General features: G+C 40.6%; 1 protein-coding gene across 2 annotated transcripts in view; it reads left to right on the top strand.

Moving 5' to 3' along the window:
• The window catches only part of MKLN1 (muskelin 1), a 100,729-nt gene that overhangs the window by 33,924 nt on the left and 40,968 nt on the right, over positions 1-25,837 (top strand). For both annotated transcript variants that reach the window (XM_067317516.1, XM_067317517.1), the window contains exons 6-9: positions 3,806-3,998; positions 11,800-11,877; positions 13,099-13,164; positions 21,720-21,832. In XM_067317516.1, the coding sequence (XP_067173617.1) occupies positions 3,806-3,998; positions 11,800-11,877; positions 13,099-13,164; positions 21,720-21,832 (450 nt within the window). The remainder of the gene's footprint in view (positions 1-3,805; positions 3,999-11,799; positions 11,878-13,098; positions 13,165-21,719; positions 21,833-25,837) is intronic.

Genomic DNA, 25,837 nt, shown 5'->3' on the forward strand with positions numbered 1-25,837 from the left:
ATACCAGTCTTGCTGCAGATCTGTATGTGAACCTTTCTGGGTTATATGCTGTTTGTTACAGGGTATAAAAAGGACCTTTTGCCTCTTGTTTAAAGAGAACCCACAATAATGTCCTACCTACTGCAGCTCCTTGTGCTTCTGATGTTTCCGTCTTACTATCTTTCTGTTGAATATTCTGCAGTAGAGAAGGGAGCTGGCACTTCTAGGTTGAGAGATGAGATGATTTATGCCATCTGTCACTTTGGACAGAAAGTTCAAAGGGTTCTAAACACTATTTGTAGAAACTACTTATTGAGTACAACAGATGCCCCTCCTGTGGGAGAGAAGTGCATGTTCACAACCAAAGTTAATTTTGTTGCTGCTCTTTACGCATAGTTCTTTTGCAACGATTCATGAAATTCATGTTGCGTTACAGAGAAGAGACATCCTTCCCAGCTGAATAAAATTAAGCAGTGGAGTAGCATATCTCTGCTTACAGTAGGAAAAAGTCAAAAGGGAATAAAGTCTGGGCATGGTAGTACTGAGGCCTCCCTCATCAGTTTATGGTGCTGCCAACTGCATTAAACTGTCAGTGGGGTAAAGAAACCCTGTGGCCATGTTCTCAAGCTCATACAGGTTTGTACCAAGCTCACAGGCTTCTTTGGCAGGGATTAAAAAGCAGCAGTAATGGTCACAGTGGAAGTTGGCTGTAGCTACTTATTCTATGTTTAAAGCAGTGTCAACGTGCTTTAGTCTTCTGATTACAGATGTCCAAGTCTGAAAGTCCAGGCTGCTGATGGTATTTGCAGACTTAATCATGAGGCTGTTGAATGTGTGACTTGTCAGTTGGTCTCGTGTAAAGCATGAGCTCAAGTAATGGAATTGGGACATTCTGTGCTCCTTCCTGCTGACTTTGCACATGGTGGTGCTTCTGGCACTTTTTTTTTTGAAATCAGTTGCTACAGCTAGGAAGTTAGTGGTTTTTTTTTTTCTTCAATCAAGAGCCATATGATGATGATGTCAGTCTGTCTTGTTCTGTCATATCCTGTGCAATCAGCGCTTCATGGCTAACGTGTATCTAGTGACGGTTAGAACGGCTTCTTCAAGGGTGCCAGCATTGTTCTTCTAAAGCTTGGAGCCCTAAAGCAGCAAGGCAGAGCCTTGGTCACAATTGTTTGGCGACTGATCCTTGCAGTGCCCAAGTTTTTGGTGATCAGTACATATGTCATTGATATTCTCCTTTCCCACAGTCCTGAGAGGCCGCTGTTGCCAGAGCTGTATAGCTGGGTGCGTGCTGACCCATATTTGGGGGGATGCAGAAAGGTCGATCTGAGTTTCTTCTAATTCTTTGAGAGGCTGTGGATGTTTTCACGCCTGTTCTTGGAAGTCTCAAAGACCATGAATTTTGAAACTGGAGAATGTGAGGGCACTGGGGAGCTGGAGCATGTGTGCACAGCCTTGATGTACAGCTACTGGACTTCAAGCAGCTGCTTACAGTACGCTGTCCTGTATGCACAGCAGATCCTTGCTGTTTTGACCTAAAACCATGTCTAACTTGCATCCAGTAATTCTTCTCTACTCCCCGAGACATCAGACAAGGAGGAGGTTATTACACACTGACTGCCTTTCCTGTAGTCTGCTCAGCTACCCTTCCTTTCTGTTGTGTGTTTTAATCGAAAACCACCTCCCTTAAGGGGGTGGGCTTGGGGGTACCAGGTAAGGACTTGAATTAGCAGGCACAATCCTCGATTTCTTCTTAACTGCTTCCCCCTTACTGTCCATTTGAACCTGTCCTTGTTGCTCCTGCCTCCTGAAAGCCTTACTGCTTGGTTTTCCTGCAGTGTGAGAATTTTGTCAACTAAGAAGTGGCATTTTATCTATGGTTATCACTTCTTGTTTTTGATAATCAGCAGTAAAATATTTCTAATTCGACTCCTACGTTTGGTAATGTTAGTATTTTAGTCTCATGCTCTTGTTACGTTTTTTGAACCAAAGTGATTATTTACAGCTTCAAATCAAAACCGTTCTTTGGATTGTTGTCTCTTTAAACCTGTGTGACAGCATGTAAAACAGAGCCTTTTATTTACTTTTTTACCCACCTTACTGCCTTAAGAATTTTACATTTAGCTTTAGTGGTATTACAGTGGTGTCACTTAAATATGAATCTTGATATCGCATAAAGAGTGGCCAACTTGCATCCAACAGGCATTAGATGTTTTATGCGAAGTCTGGATTTTGTCTCATGGCTAAACTAGAGGAGCTGAATGTGCAGAAGTTGGTTATTACTGGTGTGCAGCCATCCTTTTGCTTGCTATCCCTCTGAGCAGTTGAGAGTCTAATGTGGTTTTGGACTTGAGTGATGTAAGCGAACATTTGTTTAAAGACAGTGTATTAGGTATCTCTTTGAAAGGGAAAAAAAGAAAAACCATGAGGTTTTTCCAGTTGTGCTGTAAAGCCGTGTTTTAGCTCTGGTATTCTGTTGTCAGTCTTTCATTTTTATCACTCCATGTCCTTGGCCTTTTTTGTGTGGGCTGGGAACTGATTTTCAAAAAATGCATAGCTCTGGCTCTTTGCAGCTGTGAAATACTGGTGGATTAAGAACTAAAAATATTGCACGTGGCTGTGTTTCTCTTTAGCTATTTCAGCTTATGAAATTCTTGCTATTTAGTCATTATTTCAAGAGCACTAACTTGTGTTTAATGTTAGTGTCTGTTCCAGGTTTTTGGAAAAGTTGTGTTCATTTATTAGACTATCATAAACTTCACTTTCAGCAGTTGGCATCCATTTAAAAAGAAAACCTCTTATCTGTAGCTTGATGAGTCTTGTAGATGCTTAAGTTGGATTTTTTTTTTAACCGGAGTATATGATATGTGTTTAAGATGGAATTCAAGAGGAGACTTTTTTAATTTAGAAATGGAGGTTCTGTTTAAAATACATGGTTCTGAAGGTCCAAGTTACTTATGAACTTCAGAAAAACCTGTATTCCTTACGCGAGTTGTTAGCATCTCTTAATATGCAGTGGATCATTTGGTAGGATAACAGCACGAGCTGTAGTTTTTATGCAGAAGGTACTCTTTTTGTCATGTTTCCGTGCCTTTATTTTTGATCCAGCTTGGGTTTCTCTAGCTTTCCTCACTCTTTCCTACAGTGGAGTGGGACATAGACAACTTTGGCTATTCTGTAGCATGGAAGCGGGGTTCGACTGCGAGGTGTGTGGAAATGTTTTGAAGGTAAAATTCTGGCATGCGTGCCCATACTTACTGTCGTGGATTTGAGATCCTTGTGAACTTCAGGATTCGTGGCTAGCCATACGTTCTGCCTTTCCATTAAAGCAGCGATGGTCATTACGAGTGTTCCTATTCTAATGTTTTTTCTTCTGCTTCTAGAAAAGCTGTGACCTACTTACTCTTCTAAATTATTTTGTTATGTAAGAGTCATACAATCAAATTATGTAACACTGGCAGAGAAGGCTCTTTCCTGCTTCTGTGTTTCGTGTAGGCCTCAGAAACAGCAGGACCAACCAGATGGGGAAAGAATAGCGGTTGCTTTAGAGATCTGGGACACTGTGCGATCTCTTTCTGTGTGTTTATTAAATTGGGTAATATCAAGCTGTATAATTTCCATACTGTTGGAAAGTAAATACTTGCATAGCTTCTGATTTCTTTCCTGTAGCATTCCTCTGTAAGCTCGTGAGCAATTTATGTGCAGTACGTATAAGAGATCCTTTTTTTGTTTTTGTGTCTCCAGGCAGGTTCATGGGTAGTTCCCAACAATGCTAGTAAAAGAAAAATCTACATGTCTCATAGGTTTTCTTGTGTTCCAGTAGTACCGTGAACAGGAAGCCATTCGCCTTTGCCTAAAGCATTTTCGTCAGCACAACTACACTGAAGCTTTTGAATCGCTGCAGAAGAAAACCAAGATTGCTCTGGAGCACCCTATGTTGACAGACCTGCATGACAAACTAGTCCTGAAGGGAGACTTCGATGCTTGCGAAGAGCTGATAGAAAAAGCTGTGAATGGTAAGAGAATCGGAGGTGGTCTGTTATCTTTGGGGGTTGGGGTGGGATGGGGGAAGCTTATTTAAATGTCCACGTACATAGTGCTAGAATTGGCTAGTCCATATGCTGTAAGCAGCTACTTCATATATAGTGTGCTGTCCCATCAGCTTTTGGACTTGTGAGTATGTGCATAAGGAGAGATAAAAAGTCAGTTGTGAAAGCTCTTATCACTGCTACTTTTGGAGCCCTTCTTTCCCTCAGAGCTGACGATACAGTGCACTAAACAAAAGTGGCTTAAGATAAATTCTTCATTTAAGTGGCTAGCAAGCTGAAGGTGGGCCTAACACTGTCAAAAGCATCACTAGTGATGAAAGCAAGGGGAGCAGAGAAGTCTAGACCTTGTGCGTTCTTAGTAAATACCTGTATCATGATTTCTGGTTAGTGCTTGTTTTAACACCCACCTAGTTGGTATGTCAGCAGAAACAAGTTTTCAGTTGCATTTAAGAGAATGCTGCTTTTGCCTGTGGGAAAAATAATCTTTCGAGGATGGCTTAGAGGGAGTCAGGGCGAATGGGAGCAGAGGCTTTCTTCACTTCCAGATTAGGACGTTGGCAGCCAGTTTCACTGTAACTGCTATTGTTGTTATTATTATTATTATTATTATTATTATTATTTGGAACATTTCAACTTAAAAGCACTGCATATGAGCAACTCTCAAATCTTAACATGAGGGAGATGGAGCCCATCCTATTGATAGGAAGTATAAAAACAACTGAGCCAAGCACTGGAGTGTCTTCTGAAACCTGTGTAGTGGTTTTGGACCACAGATTTGGTAAAAATAGAGGTTCTCTTGGCTCTGGGTGTAGTGCTTTTTGACTACGCGCAATTGCATTTCATGAGAAGCTTGTACTGGCCTAGGAAGAGAATCTTGTGTCTCCGATTTCAGTGGAGTTAGTGACTTAGCAGGTGAATTTAATGGATGCCTGGCACCAGAGAGTAGTGTGTGTGCATGTATGTTTGCTTTTTTTTTATTACTTTTTTTATTCTGGTCTGATTTGTCACTTTTGTAATACCTTTTGCACAGATGCCAGCATACCTTCTGGACAACATCAGCGTGGTTTGTATCACTGACGTTGGAATTGATTCCTAGGATATGATAGAAACGATAGCTTTAATTTTAAAGTTTGTCTTCCTTGAAAATCGGCGTCTCTTTGAGGAAGCTGTTCAACTGAGCCTCTGTGTTGGGGAGTTTGTTGCAACAGGTCGTCAAAAACAGCAGCGAGCATCTCTTTCCATGCGCTTTGGCTCAAGGTTCTCGGCTCTGCAGGCAGAACAGCTTTGCTCTGCCCTGCGCTGACCTCCCTGAGCAGCCACGAGCGTTGAGCTGGAGCGATTGCCCGCGTTCATCCTCGCTCTTCGGAGCGCTGCCTGCCCTCCTGAGACAACGTCGTGTTGCTGGCTGGGAAGGGAGCGTAAACAGCTTCCTGCAACGCAGGGGCGTTGTGCAACTGGCAGCTTTCTCCTCCTGCAGCCCTCGCGTGCCCTTGGGTTCAGGAGGGAGGAAGCGGCAGGGAGCTGTGGCCGATTATCGGTGTTGCTGCAGCGTTGCTCAGGAGGCAGGAGTGCCTGAGGGGGCGCGTGGTCCCCCCCCAAAGCGAGGCAGGATCTGCAGCTGCTGCTGAGGGCCAGAGGGGTGTTACATGCTGATGCTGATGATTTTGCCAGTGCATCAGTCTGCTGCCTTGGCTGTGGCTTAATCTGTCACTGCCTACAGGCTGTCCTCTTTCCACTTCATTGCAAGCAATAGTACACGCTTTTTCTTGAATGGAATTTCACTAGCATCAAGCAAGAGATCTAGTATGCACCAAATTAATTCCCTCAAAAATAGAGTTTTTTCCTTAAGCAGTAATTAAGTGAATGTATATGGTCACATTTTTTTAAGCTGTTATGTGTGGGTTTTTTTTTTGTTTTTTGTTAAACCTTTTAATATTTAACACACTGAGTTTATTCTAGTCACCTATTTTCTTCTGGGACTTCACCTGAGCTGAGGTGGTGCTTCTGCACCTCATACTTTGAGAGTGGAGTTGCTGTCTGCAGTGTTCAACTTTTCCAGGAGTGGAAGTACTGGCAAAGGCTGGCATGATAGAAAACCCTAGCTCCTCTGCTGTATTGACTAACAAGACTACACTTCCTTCTTGTCAGGTTGGAAGTGAATAATCCTGATTCCTGAAGTGTAATCACGTCTCTCTTTGGAGGCTGGAGAACTCAGGATCGTTTAAGCAAACTACAGAAATACTGTACTTAATAGTGTTTTATTGGTCCTCCTTTTTTGTTGGGGCAAATACAAAAGCAAGCGTTGTATGGATAACTTCATGTTACTTGAAGACTCTTCTGTTGTTTTGTCACTGCTTCTGAGGGCCAGAATAATATGTATGAGCATGTTTATGCTGTTTCCTTTTAATCCAACACCTAGCTAGCCCAAGTTGAATGTCAGTCTGTGCATCTTCCATTGCTCCGTTGCTTATCCTTAATGATTTTGCTTGCCTTTGAATGCATTAACCTTCCTTCTCCCCCACCCTGTCCTTCTGCAATTCTACATCCTGTCTTCAGCTTTTGTACCCATTTAAAGCTCCATCACCTCCCAACACCCTTCTGAGAGAAGTGCTACCTGCCCTGAGGCACTGAGGCTGTGCTTCATATTTGCCATAACCTGACAGACCCATGAGCTTTTACTACTTGGGTCAGTCCTGTCCTTACCCAGGACAGTGCGTCACGTTGCCTCTCTCTTGCTGGCAGTGGAGCTTGTGCTGCCACATTGTAAACCAGGTCAGGGCCAAGATACCAAGATCTGACTTGAAGCTTGTTCTTCTGATCAGACTAGCATGAGGTGGGGAGGATAAGACAACCTCTTCTGGTCGCCACGAAAGAACTGAAACTGCAGCTTGAATAGTTTGTCCGTAGTTTTACAAGTTGACTATAGAAGGTTGAGGAATTGAACTTAGCTGGTCCTTAACAGCTGCATTCTTCTTAGCAGCATGGGAATAGATGTTTTCAGTCTTCTACCTTTTTTCCTATAGTATGGCTACTGTTTGCTCAGTCCTGTCCTTGCTCTGTTCTGCATGTCTCAAGCCCCTTTGCCTGAAAGGCTCATGTGCACCCAGCGTTTTACTTTCTTGGTGGCTTTGTTGTGAAGTCTCCATAACTCGCTACTGAATCCCTAAGGCTTGAGTGTTCTTATGACTGAACTCCTATCTGGTGTGTTGTCTTCTCAAATAAAAACAGAGTAACTTTAGTCCTGTGTGTTCAGTGTCGTGTTGTTGAAGTGTGGAGTTAATTTAAGGATCTGTATATCTCAATTATTCTTAAAATTGTTCAGAGTGAACTGTTCTGTAATAGCCTGGACACGAATATGTGGACTTCTGACCTTGCACTGATCTGACAGTTCATAGCCTTGAAGGAACAAGCAAAAGTGAAATGAGGTTGACAGAGATGCTGCTCCGTCTGTTCAGCATAAAATTTCTTCTGTAGAGGCTAATATTTGCAGTGATAGGTATTGAAAATGTGAAATGTGATATACCTCTTGCAGGCTATTTCCATAGTCTTAGTCATATAGAAAAAGAGTAGGTGGTCAAGAATTAGTGCTAGCAGAGCTAAACTTTTGTTCTTTTGCATTGCTAATGATGAACACTGTCTTCCACCTCACGTCACCAGATGATTTCTTTTGAGAACTTAGTGGCAGGCAGCCACACTTTTCCCGCAGATTCTTTTGACTTGTGCATTACGTTTAGAAAACGGGCAAATGGAAACTCTGGCAGCTGCCTGACTTCCTCTCAAAAATAAAAGGTTCCCTAAATCTCAGCTGGTTCGCAGACTTAGTTCAAATGCTTCACATTTGGATTCATTCCTATAGCTTTCAGACAGCCTATATTATTGTAGGAAAATCTGCTTAATATTCCTACAGAGGATATGCAGAGCGCAAATTACTTAGTGAAACCATGCGCAACCAGTGTAGATATGCAGAGCTGCTTGAAATGGATTGAAGTTCTGCTAGTTTTGTTAGGTATTGGTGTGTCCCAGGCACCGAGGTGTTCCTCCGGGCCGTTTTCATGTCAGGATGTGACATGTGATTATCTGTTGACGAGTGAGCCCCATATGACGAATGGGAAGTTGTGATGCACAGCCTGCAGTGCTCAAAGGTCTTCAGAAGTTTGGGATGAGAGAAGAACAGCTACATCCTCCTGGAAATTCCAGATGGACATTTATAGCTTAGTTTAACTTTCAGTGGTTTTTGAGTTCAGTTCTGAGAAAGTATGGGTACTGCCTTGCTTGCCCTGTAGTAGGGATATATGCAGGGGAGAGACTTAATAGGGGTCTAAAACCTTTGATAAGTAGATGATAGGGCTTGCACAGAAGAAGCATATCTTGTAGGGAGTTAAGAGCAAATCTAGTATCGTGTTTCATTTTTCCTCTGATTAAGAGAAGAATGTGAGAGAGGATATTACAGCTTTGAGGCTGGAAAATTCCATGTGTTCCCCCTCTACTCCTCAGTCTTGAGGAAATTCTCCAGTAATGGCTGGGCTTTCATCTGGGGTCACCTTTGTTTTCTGCTTCAGATTTTGTTTGGAAGGATTTTTGTGACTACAAAAACTCAGTCTGTTTCAGGTTTTTTGTTTGCTTTTTTTGGTTCAAAAAAAAATGTCAAAACCCTACAGAAATTGTGGACTAAATATCACTCCAAAGTTTTTCTTGCCATTGGCAGTAAAACGAGTAGATTTTAGTAATTCTATCTAGAGATTTGTGTTGTGTAAAAAGAAACTTAATATGACTTTCTAGTTGTTCATGGTCAGCTTCAGCAAGTTAAATATTTTTGTCCTCAATGTTTGTATTAATCCTTTCTCTCTAACCTGTAATTGGTTGACAAAATAAAGCCTTGAGTTATCAGTTAGGTGGAATTTACTAAGCTTTAACCATTGTGAACTTGATGTTGTTACATCCAAAATGCGTCACAGCTTTCTGTGAAGGACTTGAAAATAGTACAAAATAAAAGTACCATCTTTGGCCGTAATTTTAAAGTGTAAACATGAACATTGAAATGAGAGCCTCAGGGGCTGAGAAAAAGACTTCCTTTAAAAATTTGCTCTTAATATTTTTCTCTGCAGTGGATTCAAAATGCATTTTAAACTACTGATTCATTGGAAACAGCTGACTTAAACCTGAGCAGGCCTAGATCTGATCTTCAGTGTCTTGCAGAAGCTTTGGAGACTCTTCAGGCAGGTTTCGGTCAGCAGTGCAGTCCTGGCAAGAAACACAAGCAGTGCAGTAGAATAGGTCTGGCATCAGGTACAGAATCCACCTAGAAATCCTCTCTTCCCCCCTCACCCCCCCTTTCCTTTCCCCCTTAGTGTCAGGCAGGTGATGATTCAGCTTCCAAAATGAGCTGCTGCTGGTTTGTAGTGCGAGTAGAATGAATGTGGAACTGCTCCCAGCAGAAAGAAACATTTCTGGGAAGCAAGCTGGACGCTTTCCAAACCAATGTCCCATGGAAGACAAGAAGCCTTATTAAAAGAAGCTGAAGGCACAGTAGGGGAGAAGTGTCCTATCTTGACAAGTGCAGCCTGTGGGTGTTGAGTATGGGAGAGAGGTTAAATCACCCTTTCAGATCATATGTGGTGTAATTCATCCTCTTGAGCTATTTATGTCCAATTATCTATTGGCTGCCATAAGGATAAATACTGTTTTGCATTCTGTCTTGACCAAGCACTCTAACGATATCCAAAAGGCTGGATTTCTATCTAGGTTTGTGGTTAGAAAAATCTGCCTGAGTCAGTATGGGATTTCTTACAATGCATATATTTGTTCTGTTTGAAGTTGGCATTTCTGAATCAGAATTCATGAAATCTCGAGTTTAAAGCCAAAATTCACTCAAAGTCTTGTCCCAGATTTATAAATGCTGAAGAAGCCTGATCTAAGAACCGTAGTCTTAAGAAACCAAAATAAACCACTTTTTCTACGTACTTAGAACAAACTTTTGGCTTTCCTCAATTAACTAATGCTTGGATAGAGCTGATGTTTTTGGCACTAAGATAGTAGAAAGTAAAATCTGTCCTGCTTTCGCAGAATATTGAATTTGCAAAACTTGCAGAGCTGAATTTGTGAAGTTTGGAAGCAGTTCTGTATTTTAGGACCCAATTCAGCACCTTTAAGGAGCTCTTCAGTGCCCTTATTTCCCTATTAGCCTGTCACTAAATAGAGTATTCATCTTCTCCCAGGAAGTTCTTGCTGACTTAGGTTTTAATTAAAGCCTGGATTTTAGTCATGACAAACTACAAGACACCAGGAAATGCTTTAAAATCTGCTCTGAACGTTTTCTGTGTCACGTGTAACAATTTTTTTAGCTTTTGTAGATAAACTGGGACGTGTGCAGTAAGGAATATTCTTTTTCTGTCTGGATGCCAACCAAGGGATTTTGTATGAACAGAGGTGTTCATAATCTGTTAAATTCTTACCTCAAAGCTGCTATTACTGGGGTTGGGAGAAGTAAAAAGTATTTAATATAACGTAACAATTTCATTTTTCATTCCTCTGATGGAGAACATAAAACTGATTCCTGAGCAAGTTTGCCAGGTGCCGTTCTACTAAAAAAGCTGTGTAAGCATTACGTGATTGAGGACTGCTGAATGCATCCTACATTGGACTGAACAGTGTATGTGCAATGTACTATTTTAATAAAAATCTGTCTGTCACGTTGCAATTCTGAATCTGGCTGTTTTAGTTATCATCACAGCACTAGTGATGTAAAGTGGATGTCTGAACTCCCATTTTTTTTTCAGGCACCGCACAAACGCCAAACACAAAATTATGGTAAAGAGCTTACTGCATGAGATGGCAGGGTAATGGGTGGGATATAGGCAGGTGAGTGCTATGGGGAAGCAACGGTTGAGAGACTGGACCTTAGTAGTCCAACAGTTTGTTATGCCTGCAAAAAGTGAAGTGGTAATTTGAGGAGACATTTGTAAAGAGCACTTGCTAAATTCCTTCCCGACTGGTGGGCAGTCGAGGAGAGTGTGAATTCCTTCTTCAAAAAATTGACATTTGTGTGATAGACTGATAACATCTGTTGATTAGAACTAGGAATTAACTTCTTGATGCTGAACCGATTAAATGTGGTAGGTATACAGAGGAAGCTAGGAAGGCACGCAAGGAACTTGGGCAGAGTGCTGGAGTTAATGCTTCTTACTTACAGAAATGCTGCAGTTGGCATATCTGGTCAGTGACCTAATACTGTGTTTCTTCTGTTTCTCTTCTTGCTTAACTCTGAGGAGAATGTAAACGATTATTTTGTTTTTCATCCAGTGCTTGGTTCTTCCGTATCGTAGCACTTGAACAATCTGCCTTTCTTCCCTTTTCTTCTTAGATGAAGCTCTAGAGATACTGTCTGACCTAGTTTTAACTTAACATGTAGTAAAATGGTTGAATTTTACATGCACTGGCAACTTTATTCTTTGGCTTAAATAAGGAGGAGGGATTCCATTCTTAATTAAATACACCACACTAGGGATTTATAGACAATTGGCATGACCTGGCAGGCAAACAGAGTAATTCTTGATTGATCTAGTAATGAGTATTCTTTTTATTTTAGTGCTCACACATTTAGTTCATTAGCAAGTTGAACAAACTAACTGACATATATAGAGAATTTATTTAAAATGAAAGCTCTGGAGAAGCATACAGGATTGAGTTAGACTGAAATAACCCGCTTTAAGAGTGGGTTTGCCATAATGGAAGTATAAACATTTTACAGAGCAAAATTTTTGTTTTGCAGATGGCTTATTCAATCAGTACATCAGTCAACAAGAATACAAACCTCGCTGGGGGCAGATTATCCCCAAAAGCACCAAAGGTAAGGCTATTTCTTAAGATACAGCCCTTCTACTGCTAGTGTTATGATGCTGCTTTGTGGACATAAAGCAAGAAACTGATGCAAGAAAGCCTCCTGTAGGACAATTTTTCTAGGGGATGGTATTGTCAGTGAAAAATTTGCATTCGTCTTCAAAGATAGTGAAATGCAGATTGATCTCTAGTTGAGTAAGGAATGCTTCACAGGAACATTAGCTGTAACTTCAAGCATAGCTAATCAGTTCAATAACAAATCTCAGGTCTAAGTTGAAACTAAGAGCAGTTACCTGTATGACTGGATTTAATGCATGGAATAAGCTTAAATCTGGAACTTTACAGCTAAGAATGACAAGTAACTATGTTATCTTGGTCTATCATATAGTGCATCCACACTACAGAATCTTTTTCCAATACTTTCTACCTTAAAGGAATCCCATAACAACAGCCTTGACTACAAAGTACAAAAATTACAGTCATACAGCATGTCTGGGATTCAAGGTGAAAATTGCTGAATGTGTGGAGTACCATACCCAAAACCTCTTGGGAAGTGTCATCTATGAGTACAAGCAGACTCCTCTCCCAACAGAACGAGCGTTGCCTTTCTAATGTCGCTTTGCATGGATGAGTCCTGTCCTGAATGCTTTAAGAAATCTAAAGTGGTTGGGAAGCTGTTTTAATTGGATAGTTGGAATTCCCCTTATACACGAGAGTAATTGGTGCAATGTTAGCTGTGCTATGTCTATACCGTTAGCTCTTTGCTTCTATCCTGTGGGTAGGTTGCTGTGTCATTTGAGTATCCTTTTTGGCTCTTCTGCCTTCAGGCAATTCTGAAAGTGGGGAGAGATGGAGAGGGGAACTAAAGAGTGTCTGTGTGTCCAGTATTGGAGAGAGGCAAAGATCACGCAAATGGTCAACATTTGAGCTGACCTAGATGTTTCAGGAACTCTTCCTTTACAGGTCTCTCAGAATAGCAGTATAATACTGCATTCACTCTAGCTATCTATAATATCTTTCAAAATAATTCAATATAAAGCTGTGCAGTTTTATAATGCGTAGATAAAATAAGAATATTAGGGAGAGAAGGTGTTTTGTTAATATCTTAAAGAATGGTGAGCTCTTAAGTTGGCGGCTTCTATATAGTATTTAGGCTACAAATGGGATTGTATCTTTCTTTGGTTTAAAATCTCGTATAATGCAAAACTCTCCCCTTTCCCTTTCTTTAAAGGTGATGGGGAAGACAGCCGACCAGGGATGAGAGGCGGCCATCAGATGGTTATAGATGTTCAGACAGGTGAGTAGTAGTTGCCAAATTCCTTAATGAACATATAACATAGTTAAATTTGCAAGTGTGTTCTTTCTTCATAGAATGTCTTGAGGTAAAAAAACCCTACTTTTTAATAGAGCTGAATTAAATATTCTGCTTTCTCTATCAGGAATTATGCTCCAACTGCTTTTTCCACCTCCTTCTTTTCTATTAGTTCTCCTTTTAGGCCTCAGTCTCCTTGTTTGGCTACTATGAGACCAAGAACAATTGTTTAAAAATTTTTTTTGTCCCTCCCATTGATTTTTTTTGAGCAGGTCCTTAGACTAGAGAAGAGAAATTACAGACAATTATTTTCCTTATCTGCTACATGCTCTGCGCTTTGGAATAGCATTCAAGCAATAGACCTGATGTGTTAAAACATTCCTTGTATTTTGGCTGGAGTGGCTTCTAACTTTCACAATAACTCTGTGACAAGCTGTATTTAAGTATAATTTATTTGACTCTTTTTGCAAAAATGTTTTCTACAGCATTTTAACGAATGGTTCAGCCTCTCTTCTAAAGAGCCCACAGAGGAAAGGAAAGGGGGGTATAAGTAACAGGATTTTCTCCAGCTTTTCCAGGATTATTCTCCAGGATTTTCTGTAGCTTTGTCTTGCTTTTGTGTGTCAGATTTCTGTCGTCCTTCGTTCCTTACTCAGATAACTGTCCTGTTATGCTTCCCTGCTGATATCTTTCCTTAAGCAAATGATTTCTAAGGGTAATAGAATTTCTAGCAGGAAAGGAGAAACAAAATCTGGGCTGCGTAGCACAGAATATATGACGACATTGAGGGAGTTAGGAAAAACTAAGGTGGCCATGTCTCTTGTGGTCATATGGACCAGGACTGAAGCATGTGACAGGATAGTACGTTTAAGGGTAATTTGCTAAGTCATAGTGAACAAGCAAAAATGCAACAGTAGAAGTTAGTCTTTGGCCTTTGCTCAGAGTGAAGTTATTACTCTAGAGAAAGCTCCCAAGTTATGTTGTATGTGAAAGTAAACTTTTTTTTTAATGGAAGAATTTTGAGATGCGTTAGAATAAAACGCTGATGTAGGATTGCTGGTGTTTGTGTACAAAAGAAGCTGTGAAACGCACCCTAGTGGCCTCGGAGCATAAGTAGAAAGACCGGGTGTTTCACAGGTATGCTGGAGAGATCGGAGGCTTCTCAACTTTGAAATGAGATTCCTTTGGACTTGCTGAGAGTAATATATTCATGGTGGTGCGAGTCTTCATTTCCATTCCTGTTGGTTTTCTGAAGTCCTAGTAGGGTGATTATCTCTGACTTAAGTTTTCACTTAAGTTCACTGCTTTCAACAAAGCAGTAAAAAGCACCATTTTCTCCTTGCAAAAAACGGACTGGAGCATACCTACAGACGTAGAGGCATATTCTGAGAGCTGGATTTCCCTCTGTCGCATCAGCTCTTTCTTGCTGCGGAGTTATCCACTGGCGGCAGGATAACCTGAAGGAAGGTTTTGCTGTAGAGTATTTGGAAAGTTGCACATAGTCTTGCTTCCAGGCTCACTGAGGCCTGTAAAAGCCCATGTATTTTTGAGATTTGTTCTTGCTATTTAATTTGGCTTATGAACCAGCCAGGGCAGTTCCTCGAACTGTTTGTGTTCTTAAAAACTTGCTGTTGCTGACTGCTTGAATTTTCCTTTCGAGTATAGGTATCATTTAACGAGACTAGGAATTTGGCCGGTTATGTGAGGATGTGTTTTACAGATTGGAGCTAGTCTCCCTGGCTAGCCTTGCGCAAATCTGGTGTTAATGGAAAAAAGGAACAGCAGCGTACACTTTTCCTCAAAGGCAGCCTCCTCTCTTTACCCACACGCTTCTTGTTTTCTCAGAAGTCTTTAGAAGCTGAAGAAAAACTAGTTCATTTTGCATCCCTTATTTGAGAGGGTGAAGTCCTTCTCAAAAAATGAATGTTTTCCTCAACTTTAATCTTCTAGAGAAGAAATAAAACTCCAAAATTGGAGGTATGGAGAAGTTTCATATCACATAGAATAGGTGTTGGAAGCAGATTATAATATTTATGTCCAGACCTGCCGTGGATGTAATTATAAGCGGTTCTGCTTTTTGATTAACTTCCAGTAAATATTAACCAGTTATTACTAGTTACAAAAAGATAAGTTCATTTTTACTAAATTCTGCAATAGTGCTAAGCCTGCTGGATGCATGCGTTTAGTGTCAGAAGAGAGGTTATGGGTTGGTAAGTAGCTGAACTAGTTATCAAATTACGGAGAGTGAGCTGAGTCACTGGCTCTGTTTATGCTCTGAGCTTCAGATACAGCATAGTTTAACTTGGTTCAAGCTAGCTCTTAGCATGTCTTGTCTTCTAATGAGGGTTTAGAAGTTTAGAGTAACCAGAAGAACAATTATGGCATCTTTGGCAAACAGCGACTTGTGTTGTAGCTCATTTCCATCTGATCATGTTCATGCTCTTAACAGTTGCTGCAGTTGATTTAGAATAAGTGTAGTGTTCTTTATGAACGTTGGAATACTTACGTGTATTGAAGTGAAGGTATAGGCTACATTCTCAGTTTTATATCCCCAAATGCTTGAGATCTTCCCAAATCAAAAATTTGGGAATTACTAGTTCTCAAAATGTCTCCCCTGTTTTTTAATCATATTAATGTTCCAGCTGGAATGACCATTGGGTTGCAGAATTTAGGAAGTTGTTTTTACTGTGCATGTATAGAGATATTTATTAAGAGGCTTTCTTGGTATCCAGTCGGGATACCACTGTTGTGTACTTTAAAGCTCTAGACTCTAAATGAAAATCAAATGCATAGATTATTTCCCCCTTTTCCTGCAAGGTGAAAATATTTTATGTAGCTTTCTGCATGGAAGCAAGAATGTTTTCTGCCCTCTTTTAGGAGGAGGGAAGAGAAGTATTTGGGTAGTCCTAACAAAAAAGCATGGATTAAAAAAAACAAAACAAAAAACCCCACAGAAACACAACAAAAAACAAAACTCCAAACTGCCAAAAGTGAAAACAACTCAAAAACTTCCTGAGGACATTAAGTGCTCTAAACATCAGTCATGAAAAACTATACTACTTATGTATTTGTGTAGGTCCTGGTGAAATATCCAAGCAGTGAAGTGCGGACTTGTATTTAATACTTTGTTCCCAGGTACGTGGAACTCTGATAGAATGATTGCCTTAATGCAGTTTTGGAAGAGGATGTAGGCATCTAGCACTGGTATCTTAACGAATATATTTTTCATTATGTTCTCTCAGGCCTTTCTGTAATTCAGATATGACATGTTTTGAAACACCACAGTTTTCTGGAAGAAGGTGGGAATGGGTAATCAGACTGCCAAATTCAAGTTTTAAGGAATAACCTCTGTATTTTAGAAGAATATGCTTACTGTGTTTTGGAGGTTTATTATTCCATAGACATGGTGGAATTGGTGTTTGCTCTTATAGAACAGATACAATTTTCTATGAAAGAGATAATGTAGTCCAGAAAGCCATTTAATTTATTTTGGTTACTTTTTTTAAAGAATTTGCAAAGAAAACAACAAACCTGCACAGGAGTTATCCTATTAAAAAAAAAAAAAGTCTTATGTGATATCTCCTAATTGTTTGAAGGTTCATCTTTATTTCATTTAAATAAAATCTGAAATTTTATGATGAATCTGTTAGAAGTAATGGCTGAGCAACCGTTATGGCTTTTGTCTGCATTTCTTAGCTATGTATGGCAAGTGAAATATTTTCAGAAGGAAAATATTAGTGAAATGGTCTTTACCAAAGTGTGTTACCCCTGTTCACTTACTGAAGTACTGAAGTGAAAATAAACTGTAATTTTGGAGGCGCGTTATTTTGCATCTCCTTCTGTGGCAAGGCATTCTACTTAATTCGTTGTATTAGATAGCTTTCAGACTTTGTCGTCTGAGAGAAATGGGAGATCAAAGCAGTGGGCACAGGGGAGATGGTGCGGTTGGCTGAGAGGAGACATAGAAAGATGAAAAAGATGGAGTGAGTGAAAGCAGCGTAGACATGAAGAAAGATACTGTTTTGCCTGAGGAAAACATTTCTATCCCTAAGATATTTTATTCAAGGATAGGACTTGTGTACAAGATGAAGAGATCTCTGAAACAAAACACAGATGGCTTTTAGGCCTCCAAAATGCAAACAGCTGCTGAATCCTGGAGGTTATTCAACCTTACGGTGCCTTCATGTTTGAGAGGAAGACATTGTATCTGCGTTATGTGCCTACCGAGAACAGTCCCAGTCTGAGCAACTTTGCATTTAGCCGCCATCTGTGTCGAATTGTGATTCGGAAACTGAGTGGTGTGATGCTTCAAGCAAATGTGAGGTCTGACTTTGTAGTTGTGCTCTGAGTGCTCTTCGCAAAGTGCAAACTTCAGCTTGGAGATAACTTAAAAATGTAGTTACTACAGAAGATGCTGTCCTTTCACAGAAGACTTTTTAGATCTTTTACACCTAGATTTTCTGCTTCTGAGAGAAAGGCCTTCTTAGGCTGGTGGAGGGACTCTGAATCTGGACGTTCCCCTTACTAGGTGAGACCACTAGCAGGTAGGACCTTTTGAAGCTGTGTCTCTGCTCTGTGAAGAGTACAGAACTTGCGCAGGAGGAGGAGTACAAGAGGAAGCAGAGCTGTTGTGTAGTGGTTGGGAACTTGTTGGGAGAGAGGAGATCTTGACCTGGTCATGCTCCTGTGTGTTTTAGGCTGTGGAAGAGGCTGAGCAGTTTGCAGCTGTGGATTGTTATGCAAAGAGTGAGCCCTGTTTCCTTGTGTGACTTTTAAAGAGTTGGGGGTTCGCTTTTATCTGCAGGAGTTGTTTTTATTTTTTCTCCTGAAGTTATTTGGGAGTCTGAATCCTAACTCAAATGTACCTCCAGCAAGTTTGTAGATGATACCAAGCTGGGGGAATGGTTCATAAACTGGAGGATAGGGCTGTGAGTTGCCAGGACCCTGAGAGACTGGAGGAGTGAACTGACAGAAGCTGTGTGAAGTTCAGCCAAGACAAATGCAGAGCCCTGAACCTGGGATGTAATTACTGTGTAGGCTGGGGGACTGACTGGAAGGAGAACAGATTTGCAGGCACTGGACAGTTAGCTGAATGTGAGCCAGCAGTGTGTCCTCGTGATGATGGTCAACCTCATTTTGGGCTGTGTTAGCTAAAGTACAGCCAGCAGGTTAAGGGAAGTGATTTCCTTCTATTTGGTGCTTGTTGAGACCACATCTGGAGTATTGTGTCCAGTTTCAGCTCGCCACTACAATAAGGATGGTGATGAACTAAAGTGAGTCCCAGCGGAGGACCACCAAGATGGTAGAGGGTTGGAGCATATGATGTATAAGGAGATGCTCGGGGAGCTGGGTTTATTAGGAAAGGCCAAGAGGAGCTCTTACTGCTTTCTACAGCTAACTAGTGAGAGGTGTGGAGAAGGTGGAGCCAGGCTCTTCCTGGAGGGGCACAGGGAAAAGATGAGGGGCAATGAGCACAAATTGCAGCAAAGGAAATTCCAGTTAGGTATGACGAAAAAGAAATGGTAATGAAGGCAGTCAGTCATTGGAACAAGGGTCCAGAAGAATCTGAATTCTCCATCCTTGGAGATATTCAAAGCTTAACAGAGTATGTTTCTGAGCAGTGTGGTCTGTCTCTTAAAGTTATCCCTACTGTGAGAGGTTGGTGGGGAGGGCTGTTGGACCAGATGGCTTCCAAAAGTCTTCTAGATCTTAAATTATTTCATATTCTGTGGAGAATTGTTCTAGCAGAGACATGAAATTACTATTTGACTGAATCGTTTGGTTAAATATATCACTAGGGTTGGAGCGTATCCATTTTGCCAATGTTACATCGGAAGATAACTTCCGCAGGGATGCTCCAGGAGATCAAACATCCTTTATCAGCCTGGCGTTACAAGTTTACTGTGCTACATTCTGATGATGAGGAAGACTCACTGTGCTGAATCCCAACAAGGACTTCACCATGCAGAGAGGATGGAGTTAACAGGAGGAAGGAAAAAATGGTTTTGAGAACATATCCCAATCTAGACTGAGGTTGACAAGAAATATTTTTCTTTTCTGTGTATGCTCTCTAATACTTTGAGGAGCGCTCTGGCATCTTCTAGCCTTTTGGACAGTAAGGGAAGAAAAGAGTTTAGACATTATAGAAACATTTTTGACTGAGCAAGCAGTTTAGAAATATTCATAGAATATATTTAAAATGTTGAATTCATATTCAAAAATAAACATAGTGGAGGTGAAGATAAGATGCTGGGGGAGAAATTTGATTTCCGAAATGTAACTGGTGAAAGCTTTGAGGAAAATGTAACTGCTTTTATGTTTTTCTTGTTGCCCTGCAGGTAGAATTGAAAATTCTTCCAGTCTGTCCCTAAAGCAGAATGGGGGGTTGCTTTAGTAAAGCAATATCAATATTCCCGTGTTATGTATTGCTCAGATACAAAGGAAAAATCCCTCCCTCTGTTGAGGAGGGGTGCCCTGCCTCTGTTTTGAGTTCTCTGTTTCTACTAAAGTAGAAATAATTATATTGACGTGAGGCTACTGTGTCCCCTTAAGCTTCCCACTCTTGCTGCCTGGAAGTTGGGAGTCCGTTCCCTCTGTCTGCTGCCGCCTTAGAGCATATTGTTTACTGATAGGTTGTCTAGGTGTTGCATCAATGTTGGAGACTGCCAGAGTCGTGGACCCCGGAGCCTGTTGCGCTTGAAGCTTTGCTTGCAGGGTGAAAAACGGCCCTTCCCCCAAAAGTCTAGATTGAAAAATAGAGCAGAAGGTGCGAATCTGGCTGTGGAACTGAGTAATAATTTTACCTAAACCATGGGAGAGAACAATTGCAAACTTTACAAGAACTATGAAAAAGATGTTTTCTTTGACCTTATTGGCAACTAATGCATTTATATGTTGAGAAAAGTTTCTGTATTTTTAAAGGAACTTCATAGAAAGATATGTATATAGTTCTGTAATAAATGATGAAAGATTGAGAAAGTGTTAGTCTTTCTAGGTCTGGATAATGATGGAGTTTTATCTCTCACCTAGACCACAGTGCTGTACCAACATTTAAAATAAATTTGGCACGCTCTTCATGTACACTTGGGTTGTCGTTGTTCTTCTGAGACTCTAGGGATGCGATTCACACTAACTGTATGGTTCTGCCTCTTTTTGAGGACTTACATGCAGTTTAATTCTGTCAGCTTGATTTAGGTAACTTTTTAAATCTGAGTTTTCATCAGATTCATTCAGGTTTGCTATTAAATTTCATCTCAGACAAAGCCTTTACAGGCAGGCATGACACTTTGGCAAGAACCCAATAGGATACTTAGCCAGTGCCAAATCTTTTATTTTCCTCAGCTATCAATGAAGCTGTTGTGGTAATGTGGGTTTTGTGAGCTGTGAGAATTTATGTGCACAAAGGGACCTGCTCTTTGCAGGGAACACTGGGAGCCCTGAGTCCAGGAGGAAGGGTAATTAAAGTTAATGAACCAGGGTAACCTTTCCATGGTGATGCCCACTATCCTGATGGTAGGTAAGGGTCAGGGACTATTCCCATTTTCTATTCGCACTTCTAACTCTGCTCTTTAATTGGTATTGGCTTAAAAATGGCCGTTACCGTCATAATAGAACTGGTTTGTGGGTTTTAAAGGAGTTTTTCAAAACTCTGGAAGTCTTCAGTGGCTTGTTCTTCTTGGACTTGACATTGTGTTGCGTTTTAATGTAGTCTAAAAGTGAAGTATTTTTAGCATTTGAGACGAGGTAGTTCTGTTTCTAGAATGGAAGCAGCTTAGTCACCTCTCCATGTCAGAACAGAGACTTCTCCTTCCTTATATCCTTCCTGAGTCCAGAGACTTCACCTACTTCTCTCAATGTGACTGAGAAGCAAATGAACTTGCTCTGCTGTCAGTGGTTGGAGAGGCTGTGGGTTTAAGGGTAACATGCTCTAAAGATGGACTTGGAATACTGACTTCAATCTGTTACTCTTTCACTTACTTGCTTTTGTGGCCTTGGATAGGTTACTTTACTTTATCCTCGTACAAAACATTTCCTTGATTTTGTAGCTGAAATATATCTTCCTTTATAAGTGATGGACTAAACAAAAGTTCTGTTCTCTCAGAAGTCTTTCTAATCTATAAATCTTGCACCAAACAGGGTACAAGCTAAGGTCTCAGTAAAGACTAATAATGCATAATAGCCAAAATACTAAATATTCTTAATTTGTCTTTCTCAAATCTTAATTACACGCGTATGGATTTGATTGCCTTGTGTGTATCTATAGTAATAGAGAATGATTCTTTCAGAACTGGCTGTATATCTATCCTGAAAATTTCCATTGCTAAACCAGACTATCTTTCTTTTGGTTCCTGTGACTGGTATTGCATTCCAAGAGGAGCTGCGGAGAGGAATCCATTTCAGTTTCTCTTTTGTTAGTCTTTAAGACCTATGGTCTATTTGTCATGGGCTTTTCTAGGTATTAGCCTGTTTAAAGGCATATTCTCTCTATTAATAAAATTAATGTATGTTCTTCCTTTTTTTTGTTTGTTTGTTTTTAATAGAAACTGTTTATTTGTTTGGTGGCTGGGATGGGACTCAGGATCTTGCTGACTTCTGGGCATACAGTGTGAAGGAAAACCAGTGGACCTGTATATCCAGAGATACCGAGAAAGAGGCAAGTTCTGCAAACATCCATATTACCAGTATGCGAATTGTTGCACAGAAAAATGCCATGCTTTTGTAGTGCTTGTGTTGATGGTATGCTATAAGAGCCACAAAATTCAGACGTTCAAGTTCTGATAGACTTTTGAAATGCTTACAGTGGGAGGGTGTGAAATGGGTGTGAATTTGAAGGGTTACGATTACTGCAGGGGAAAGGTTTATTTCTCAAGAGCAGACTAGTCAACCAAAAATTAGTTTAATGAGAAAAGTACAAGTTAAATAGTTTGACAGGACTCGACAACCAGACTGCTTAATAAACATTTCAGACCTGATGCTGGCGTTGGACTTCAGAAATGAATTGTTTAGCTTTTGTCAAAAATGTGAGTAAAGATGGACAACTAACAGATGGAAATCTAGAGAACACGGGTAACTGCCGGAGGCCACACAGTCCCGAGAGCTTTTGTGGCATTCGCTTGAGCCATTTTGCTTGGCCTGTTCTCGTCAGTATTTGACGTATGAAACCTCTGAGATGACTGTAGTTTGGGTTGTAGGAGGTAACAAAAAAGTCCAGGACCCTTGGGTTGTGTAATTCACATCATTGTATACTGTGAAACGTTAAAGTTTCATGTGGTTACTGTGCTTTGAGTTCATTACTTGTTTGTCAGAGCGTAATTTCGAAAAATTCATCTCTCCTGTTTGTGAAGGTAGTAGAAGTTTGAGGTTCCACTGCTTCTTTTGGTAGCCTAATTCAGGAGCTGATCTCCCCAACTATTTGTAAAAGGCATAAGAAACATCTTAGTTCCCATTTGAATTTTTCCAGTCCCTTGCCACTAGTTCATTTTATGAGTTTCTGTACCAGATTAAATAACACTTTAGTACTGTTATTTTTTCCTGGCAAAGGTGTTTAGAAATTGTAATCAAGTAGAACAGATAGCATAAGCTGAAAATCTCACAGTAAGGCACTTCCCTTGCCCTTCAAGTCTCTCTGCGTGGCGCTTTTTTCAACACCCTTTACAAAATGGGGAGCAACAAAACTGAACAGAGTATTCCGATATTTTAACAGTGCTGTATAAAGGTAAAATTGTCCTTACGTTTCATATCTCTGTAAATGTTTTTTTGTTTGTTTTGGTTTTACTCTCAGCTCTTTTGTTACTGCTCTGTACTGCTCACAGCTACTCATGTGTTCGGTGATATGATGCTGAAGCAGGTTTAGGCTTTCAGGGTCCGGCCTCCCATCCTCTGTAGGATGGCCTTGTATTGCTTCTGTTTAGATCTAGAATTGTGGATTTTATTTAAAGAAACATTCTCACCGTTTACCCCCAAAATACATGACTGTATCTTAAGGAGGCTGTGTGACATAATAACAAGGGAAAATTGAGATTCATCTCCTTTATCAACTCATATGGTAAAGATAAATGGCTAGACCTTCCTCTACATTGTCTTCCTTCAAGGAAATAGGGAAAATAAGTAAGTATGTTGGACAATGAGTGATTTTTTTTAACTACATTTTTTCTTTAATTTTTTTTCCTACTTTGTAGCTGTTTAGCATGTACGTTTGTCTAGTTCAGGATGCAGCGTAATAGCAACGTCCTGCCAAAAGGGGCTGCCATATCTTCTTCCCACACAAACAAGCATGGGTAGTTTGGATTTTTCTTTAAGGGATTCATTTCCTTTTCTGCCGGGATCCTGTCTTATCCAGTTGAGGTCCTGTAGAGCTTGGGAGGCCTGCCTGGGACACAAGGACTCGGCAGTGCCAGAAACAGCGCATGTTTTCTCTTGAAGTTCCTCGTGCCTGTCTCTAGCTGGGTGATGCTGGGATGGAAGAAAGCAGGAATACACAGTGGGCAGCTGTGGAGGAGACAGCGGAAGAGTTGTGAGTTGATACAATAAAGTGGTTATAAGGGGACTTGGGAAGGGAAAAAAGGCAACAGGGTGCGGTGGAAGGGCAGGAAGAGAAAGTGGAAGATTGGAAGAGTCTTGGAGAAGAAGTAAGATAAGGGAATTAAGGAAAAAAGGAGATTAGGTTGAGTGTACTGGGAATTTTGAAGAGACGGATACTTAAGGGAGAAGAATGGAAAGAAATGTGTGGGGTTTTTGGCATGAGTTCTGGAACGACGTTATGCACTGGTATAGTCTGGAATGGCGTTCAGAAGAAGGCCGACAGTATAGCTCATTTACGTTGACTGTTGGTGCTGAGGCGTAGCCCAGAATTTTGTGACTTAACTGAAGCACGGTGAACTGGCTGCTGCTGTATTTGTAAACTGGCAGTGCTTTTTCTGGATAAAACCTGATTTAGAAATGAAAAGGTCAGTCTCAAATGGAGAAGTAAATTCAAAAACAAAGACTCCAGATGTTTCTCTAATAGGAGCATCAAATGTTCACAAACAATTTGCTAAAAGGAAACGTCTGTTGACATGGAATTTTTGTAAATATTCGAAATAGATTCCAGTGGAACTTGCTCTTGTTTTTTGCTTTATATTGTGCTTGTTCTGCTTCTAGCTCTTTTGTTCTAATTAGTCAGTGACACTGATTAAATTAGCCACTAAATAACTAAACTTGGACAAGAGCAAAATATAGTAAAAGTTGCATATTATTCTGTGTCATCTTAAGGGTAACACACTAACACTTGTGGGATGAAGGTGCAATGCCAGTTTATTATTGTCTTCCCCTCGGCATTGCATTGTGAAAAGTTTGTGACCTTTTTAGTAAACTGTATTGCTGCTGCTGCGTTTCAGCTGTGTTTTTGAAGTTTCCTAGTGAGCTAGAGCAGCACTGCTGGGGTAGCTGATCACTGCTATTCTTAATTGGGAGGGGGAGAAAAAGGGCGGTCTCCAGTACTGCGTGTTGGGCTGAACGTCCAGGATAGGTATCACACCTGCTGCTGGCCAGGTGGAGCCGACTTCCCCACCATGCCTTTGGTGTATGGAGCTGGAACGGCTCCTACAGTCCCTGTCAGCTTCTCCTGCTCTGAGCCCACGTCCTTCCAAGGGAGATGCCAACATGGATTAGCCCATGACCTATCCACTGGACCCACAACTGCTGCCCTTCTGGCTGTCTTCTCTATGAAATTCTTCTTTGAGTATGCAACAACTCTACAAGTAATCAGCTGGCATGAGGCAGGGCGGAAACATGTGAATTCTAAGAGCCTTAAAGAGTTTATACCCTGAACCAAGGGGATTGTTCTGACAAGTGCTGTTGTCTACTAATCTACAACTGCTAATCAACCTTAGAGATGTTTTGAGGATTTGGGATTTGAGGATTTTTTTGGAAAAAAAAAACAAACATTGTCACTCTTTAGGCATTTTAGTCTTATGCCACTGTCAGCTGATAGAGAAACTTAATGTGTATGTTTGGGGTTCTACTATTTCTATTTCCAAGCAGTAACCTTCTCTTGGAAAGGCTAATTTAGTGAAATTTGGTGCAGGAGGGCAGTTTAATGAGTAGGTGACTGTAGGAAAGACTTCACTTGGTGTGTACTGATAGTTATGTGGCCTTTTAAATACACTCAAAATGATGAAGGATGTTGATAGCTTTGGAGATTTGGCAAGTGAGAAACATGATAGTTGGCATATTTTGTCACCAGTATTTTTGTAACTTCTCTCAGTAGTTTTCAGAGAGAGGATCTCCCTTCAACCTGTGTTTTACTGTCTTAATATACAAGGCACAAAAATGGAAGGAAAAAAGATGCAACATATACAGCCAGGAAACTGGGAAGTCGGTATAGAAAAACTGACTTGTTCAGAGCAGGTTGAAGATGGGTAGCATGGGTGTTCCCATCTGTCACCTCTAATTTAAATGAATTCTAGGCTGATGCGTAGTATGGCAGATAAAAAGTTTTGACTTCTGTATAGTGCAAACTGGTAGATTCTGTTGCTGTGCACATTCATAAATATGGTATGTTGACTCATCCCATTATGGTCTTTTTAGAGAGAAGTTCTGTCTCACAAATCAGAGCTCCATGAAAGACATGGAAACTGTGTAAATAGGTTAGGATTAGGTGGCACTGTTTTCCCTAAAA

This window comes from Apteryx mantelli, chromosome 1 (assembly GCF_036417845.1).
Source record: "Apteryx mantelli isolate bAptMan1 chromosome 1, bAptMan1.hap1, whole genome shotgun sequence".
Taxonomy (NCBI): Eukaryota; Metazoa; Chordata; class Aves; order Apterygiformes; family Apterygidae; genus Apteryx; species Apteryx mantelli.